Consider the following 6,907-nt stretch of genomic DNA (forward strand, 5'->3'; position numbering starts at 1 on the left):
GTGGCATGCAAATTCATGCATATTTATTTTAAGTAACTTGAGCACTCAGTTTGAGAAAGCAGTTGTTCAGATGCGATCTGAAAGCAAATTTCTTTCGCGTTTGGGGAAATAGGTCTGGTGTGTAACTGAGAGAAGAAACTTGGCTTGTTACAGAGGAAGGCAGGCGGGTGGGGGTGGGAAGCATGTGCTAACGTGTCGTCAGGAGGAGGAAATGTATGCGGTGGGGAGCAATGGTAGCTCGATTATCTCTTCCTTTCAGGCAGATGCATGATTAAAACTCATCTTGATCATGTTGCCCCCACCAAAAAGAAAGCCATTTTGGCACATGTTTCAATGTTCGCTGCTGGGGAAGGGGACGGAGCACCGGGCCGGGCCCGCGCGGGCCCAGGAGCTGATCCGCGTCTCGGAGGCGGGGAGAGCGTGCTGGTGGGAACTGGGGTGAGGCAATCCGGGGGCCGTAGAGCATGTCTCGGCTTCGGGGTGCATTTTGCAAGTTCCTGTGGAAAATTCTCACAAAATAGCATCGTGTCCAAACACTGCAGACCATCCTCCATCAGTGTCCTGTCTAAATCTCAAGTCTGCTTTCTAATTATTTGCTGCACATACAATGAACTACTTATATGCTCCCAGAAAACACCGTAAACAGGTCTTTTTCCAGCAGAGGCGGTGTAATTTCATTTCTCCAGGTCTTTTCCCAGCAGAGGTGGTGTAATTTCATTTCTCCAGGTGTTTTTCCAGCAGAGGTGGTGTAATTTCACTGAGGGAGAGGCAAGGAACCTCCTGAGGCTGTGATTAGCAGCCTCTGATGTATTGGTAATATCATCTCATTTATCTTCCTCCTACTCTGCTAGATTGTGAGCTGGACAAGGGCGAGGACCACGGTGCTCATCTCTGCATGCTCAGTGATGCCGGCAGCACCTCACATGGTGTGTTAAGTCCCTTTTGGATGAATGTATAAGTGAATGAGGTTTATTTCTAATTACAACAACACATTGGTCAGGCCCGCCAATTGCTCAAGACACAGTGGGAAGATGGCGCGTGGGTTAATAAATTTTTGTTACGAAAGGCATGCCAGTATATATTTTAGTGTCCTCTGTTCAGTGTCCACACAATTATCCTAGTTTCCTGGAGAATGAGGATTTTATCACACCCTGGAGAAACAATCTAGATGATTAGAGGTGCAATTTGTAGTATCTTACGTTTAATGAAGAGGCATTCAAGGTTATGTCTATAATCCAACTGAAATTAAAGTGTCCCAAGTCTGTGGACCTCACCTATATGCTCACTGTGCTATGGTCTAGCGAGTTAGGCAATTAGAAGAAGCGCATTAATTTAGCTCTAACCCTAATTGGGGCATATTGCTCAGTGCAGTGCCACTGAGGCCGACTCATAGGATTTGCCATCAAGTCCGTGCCCCTCGGCGTTTCCACCGCCCCATCCTTGTCGTCACAAAAATCGAAGCGGTGGACCATTAATCTAATAACTTAGCAGACAACGGAGTCTTCATTGTGAACACGTCTTAGCTTCCACACTCTATCAGGAATGTTCACAGCAGTTAGAACTCTCCCTATTTAGTGTCTGAGACCACGTTGCAGAGAGCTAGATAAACTGTGTCCAAAAGAGAGGGAGAGAGAGAAAGACAATGAATGTTGAAGCCAGAGACGAATCTGGAGACTCAGAGGCTGACACACCTACTTGCTCACAGTGCTTCAGCCTCAGATTATATGTGAATCTAAGTGTGTCTTAAACAGGGAAGATGGGCTACCCAAAGGCCCAGTGGGAGAGCTTCCACCATACAAATGGCCATACTGGGACGCAAGGAGAGAATGTTCCAGAAGACAAGGACATCTTTCTGTTCTGCACCTTCTTTCTCACCTTCTCAATCTCCCTTAAATGGTTTCATTTTTAGCATCTGTGGATCCTGCTGGTCTCACGTAGAGCTCTTCTTCAGGAGCCTCACACTGGCGTCTATTCAGTAGATGACTCAATTTTTCTCTTCATGTAACAAGAAAAACCCTATTGATCTTAATCAGCCAGTAAACTTATCTGTCTGACAAATGTCTTAACTTTGAAGATAGTCATCAATGCCATGAGTCAATCCATCTTAACTGCCCACCCAGGGCACACCCTGAGAGGATGCCCACCAAGGCTTGTCGTTAACAATATTCTTTGCCTCTGGATAGCTCAATTAATAAAAAAATGGACACAGAAGAAAGAAGCAGAGCAGATCTTGCTCTCCCAAATCCACAAGAGTCCTCCAGGTAAGCACTGGCTATTATTATTTCTTCTATGCTCAGTTACTTAGTGGACCAGAGATAGTCACAGTGCTGGGGAGATGTGAATTCATGGACCCGTCTGGTTTAGTTAACATATAAGTATAAGGAGGCTATTTGCTATACTTTACCAGTAGATCTCTGATTGATGGGGAGGAGTTTTTACTCACCTTGTGAACTGGGAATAACTTAGTTTTCTAACAGAAGAGGGTCACATTCTGGGTATGAGTTAGGGGAGTTTGTACTATTAATATAGATCTCTTGCCTCTGTGTCTGATTAGTGCCAAGTGACAGACTCTTTTTAAAATGACTCTGGGCTCCTTGTCTAGTCTTTGTAAACCTCAAGCTGTGGGATCCTGCACCACTGCTTAGAGGGGAGATGTTCTTGGAGTGAAGGCCAATAGCGGTGGATAATTTAGTTTTCCTTTGAATGCCAAACAGGAACACGTGTTAAGACTTTCCTTTGAAAGGTTTTAAGAGAGGCTGAAAACAGATCTTTGGGAATCAATGTCAGATTATTAACTGGTAAGCGTATTCCAAATCTTTGGAAGGGAGAGCATCTCCAGTTAACCCCCTCTGGGGATGAAAACGGGATTAGAGATTCAACTAACCCTTCAAAGCCATTTCTTTGTGCACATGAAATTGGGTGTGTCAGTGACAAAATATATTCCGACACATTTCTATGTTAAAAGGACTGAGAGATGCATAGGTAAACATCTTCAGTCATTTTTATTCTCACTCATCAGCATAGATTAATGGGAAAGAACTTGGATTAATAAGAACACTTGGCACAGTTTTCATTCCATTTTGTGTCTTCTAATTACTGATTAGAGTGTGATCTTGGCCAGTTACTTAGACCCTTTGAGCCTCAGCTTTTTACTCATTGCAATAAAGGTTTTAATTGCAAGATTGTTTTGAAAAAATAAACAAAACTCCCCTTTTCGTGAGTTCAGAACTTTGCACAGAAGTTAGTAAATTTTCTCATGACTGAATTTCTGTTTGAACTTCACAGTGTGTCTGCAATTGAACTTTCAGAAAGACCTTTCCACGATAACACCCCACTGGAGAATCTTGCCCCATTACCACGCCAGACATGGCTGACATTTTTAAAGAGGGAGCTGGAATTCCTGGGGGTAAGTGAGCCCTCTCCAACCTCATTTAAAATAAGGACTGGCTCTAGGAAAGAGTATCTGGTTGCACCTACAGTTTCCCCACTTGGATTCATGAGGAGTAAAGAGCCCAGTAGATGAAGAGTTGACACCAGCCAGGCCCTCCCTATTGGGTAGAAAAAAATCATTTCCTCATGAAGACTAGAATGAAAATGGCAAATAGAACCTGCCAATTTTGGCCAGTTGCTGGTGGATTAATGTAACATCTTGCTGTGAAGAATTTATAATCTTTATCTTCACTTAGATGGAAAGGAAAATTATTGATATCCACCATGTCTACCTAAGTAAAGGTGATGAGAATTGTCTTGGCCATTCCTGCAGCAGGCCATTGCTGTATCAATTCTTTGAGTGGTTAGAGGACACTGGAAAATAGCACCTTTGGACCCTTTCTCAGAACTGCCTAAGACACCAAAGCAATTTCCCACATTTGGCCTCGATTATAAGGAAATTGATACAATCTTGGAGAAATATCATTTTATTCCACAAAAGTCATGCATTTTTCTACAGGTAACACAAATTCTGATTGGTTTCATATGCCTTTGTTTTGGAATCATTGTCTACTTCGTGTTCAAGATTTCAGAATTTGAGAAAGATTTTTTTTCATCATTTAAAGCAGGCTACCCATTCTGGGGAGCAGCAGTCGTGAGTATATATCTATAATTGTCTCTGAAATAACACTGCACATAGCTTTTCTCTTACCCAGATCAGATCTACCCAATTGTTTATCTCTAGTTTTCAGATTTATATAATAATATATTTGTATTTATATCATATATATATATATATTTGTATGAAAACGTACACACAGTTCATGTGTACATGTAACTTTGGGAGGCACTCTGGAGGGAATCAGAACACGAACATAGTGAGCTCGTGGAAAGCCTGAGAGCTGACTTTGCAGAGTGCCCCCAGCTTCCCCTACACTGGAGGGGGTGAAAAGGCCATGGAGAAGAGCAGACTCACTGTGCTTCCTCTCTTCCTTTGGACAGTTCGTTATTTCTGGATTTTTGTCAATTATGTCTGAAAAGGAAAATGCAGGATATCTGGTGAGTTGCAACTCTGTCATTGCTCATCCTTGAGAAGGTAAGAAAAGTCGAATTTTAGGAGTCTTGAGGGATACAGGTCATCATCTCTTATGTTATGAGATAATGGGGATATGTGATTTCCCCCCCCAGTCTGTTTTGTATTGGATATAATCATTAAAACATCAATTGTGTCATTTAAAAACAATAAAGTGGAATTTACTTTGACACTTGTTTAGAAAATGTCCTCACACAAGCCTTATCCTTGCGGTATAGACATATGACCAAATAAATGACTCGTTTCCACTTCGGGAGGCTATTTGAGGAGAGTCTGTGCGCCCGTGTGGGTCTTCCTGAATGTGATCCTAGCAAGAAGGTTATAGATTCTTATTAAACAGATACATTTTCCGGATCCCCCCCGTTAACCTACGTCTTTATACACGCAGGCGCCGCCAGGCCTGAGCGCCGGGGGCTGGCTGCGCGCCTGGCGGTGCGCGGACGGGCCTAAGTGGCTTTTCTTGTCAGGTGCAAGGGAGCCTGGGCGTGAACGTGGTGAGCGGCGTCGCCGCGGGGACAGGGATCTTCATCCTGGTCATGAACCTAAAGAGCAGCATGGCTTACATCAACATTTGCCAGGAGGCTCACGCGGATGACTTCTGCACGGCGGCTTTTTTCTCCACTGTATGTATTTCTTGGGGCCTACTCTCAGTGAAGAAGCCCTCGTTCCCTTCTTCCATGAACACAAGCCTTTGTTTCGCAACCTCTGGCACATAATGTGGTGTCGTGCAGGTTCATGCACAGATAGGCTGATGACACCCCCCACCCAGCTCCATTCTGCAAGGTTGGAGTCATCTGCCTTGAGTAACTCCTGGTTTTCGTGTGTGTGTGTGTGTGTGTGTGTGTGTGTGTCTGTGACTTTATAAGGACCGATCACGTGGGGGGTGATGAAATCAGGGGTGTCTGTAAGGGAATTCACCTCAGGGACACCTACCTGATGACTCGACTTGTCTTTTTTGGTTGTTGTTGGCTGTTCAACAGGAAATTGTGGCGATGATCCTGTTTCTCACCATTCTGGGGTTTGGGGTTGCTGTGTTAATCACAGTCTACAGAATTGGAGAAATGTTCAAAGAAAATCAGGTAGGCAGAGGCCTGATACTAAATCCTGAATAACAGGCTAAAGAAGTTGAGCTTAGTTGCTTAAACCCATGGCCTAGGTTTCCTGGAACATTTCTTGCAGAAAAGTATTTCTCCAAGTTTTAGTGTTTTGATTTCCAAATCTCATGTTTCCAATCACATTCCCTACTCCTAAGTAGCACAAATATCAGTATATCTCTGTGACTGAGGGTTAGGAAAATAGAACCTTCATCATTTTAGAAAATGCAGATGCTTTGAAATGTGTTGGGCATGAGACGAATGAGCAGGTAGCAAGTGATGGAACCACTCAGATACCTGAGCTTATTTTCTGTCCCACAAGAGCTCCCTCATATTTGTTCCCATTGCCTCTTTTTTCCCTTGGCTTTCACCTTCCCACTTGCTCTGAAGCCTCAGTTTTCTTTCCCACCACCTGCATTTCCATTTGCTTTACCTAAGCCATTGCACCTTTGCTATATGAAAAAGAATTGCCAATACTCGGTGCACATACGCTTACTCAGATCTTCTAAATGAAATATATTCTCTCCATCTGTCTACTCGCCTGAAGCATTCAAAGGTGGTTGCCTTGTTTTGGTCACTTTCCTCCAAAGACAAACAAGACAGCAGATTTACCAAAGTCACACACACGCACCATCTTGTCATTGACTGCCATGGTTTATTTTGGGCCCACTTGGCCAGCCAATCTGGCTTGGTTTGTTGGAGATGGAGGGAATGATTAGAGTGTAATGGAAGAGAAAGTGAGATTCAGAAAGACAAAAGGAGGTGGTATATATCTCTTGAACGAGTCTTCCAGTGGTGGAAAATTCTTGGTGATTGATACTGAATAATTTTTCCCTTACCAGATTCCAGAAGATCGTCTTTATGAAGAATTAAATATATATTCACCGATTTACAGTGAGTTGGAAGAGAGAGTGGAGACATCTTCTCCCACTGATTCATAAGAATCATGTTCAGAACATTCTCATTTGTAGCAAAAGGTATCGAAAGCCAAGATCTTTGTTTAAGGAGCTACTGGCAAAATGTCAGTTTTCTCTATGACCCGCCAATTCTGCATTGTGATTTATTTTCCAGGTGGTGCTGTTCTGTTTCTGTACACCCAAGTCCGCCCCCCACCCTGCGCCCAATTTGTAGATATGATAGATGCCTATTTTTCTTCTTTTCTATTGCTATTTCACACCCATGTTTTCTGGGAAACCAACATCCAATAAACATTTACTGTGTACCTACAACTGTGCAAATAAAAACAAGAGGAAGGCTGGTCGAGAGTTGAGTTAAATTTTAACAGTTTGAT

General features: G+C 43.2%; 1 protein-coding gene across 2 annotated transcripts; it reads left to right on the forward strand.

Annotated features, from left to right (window-relative positions):
* The first annotated feature begins 2,199 nt into the window (after positions 1-2,199).
* On the forward strand, positions 2,200-6,603 carry LOC107527650 (high affinity immunoglobulin epsilon receptor subunit beta). Of its 2 annotated transcripts, none has more exons than XM_087822388.1 (7): positions 2,200-2,261; positions 3,286-3,406; positions 3,950-4,084; positions 4,432-4,495; positions 4,997-5,145; positions 5,503-5,601; positions 6,459-6,603. In XM_087822388.1, exons 1-7 carry the CDS (start codon positions 2,200-2,202, stop codon positions 6,555-6,557), a joined length of 729 nt encoding a protein of 242 aa, XP_087678514.1. In that variant the 3' UTR covers positions 6,558-6,603. The 2 variants fall into 2 exon arrangements, with proteins under 2 accessions (XP_087678514.1, XP_016055916.1); XM_016200430.2 differs by having other exon boundaries at positions 4,432-4,488; positions 4,990-5,145.
* Positions 6,604-6,907: the final 304 nt, after the last annotated feature.

Source organism: Miniopterus natalensis, chromosome 11, assembly GCF_054644295.1.
Source record: "Miniopterus natalensis isolate mMinNat1 chromosome 11, mMinNat1.hap1, whole genome shotgun sequence".
In the NCBI taxonomy this organism is placed as follows: domain Eukaryota; kingdom Metazoa; phylum Chordata; class Mammalia; order Chiroptera; family Miniopteridae; genus Miniopterus; species Miniopterus natalensis.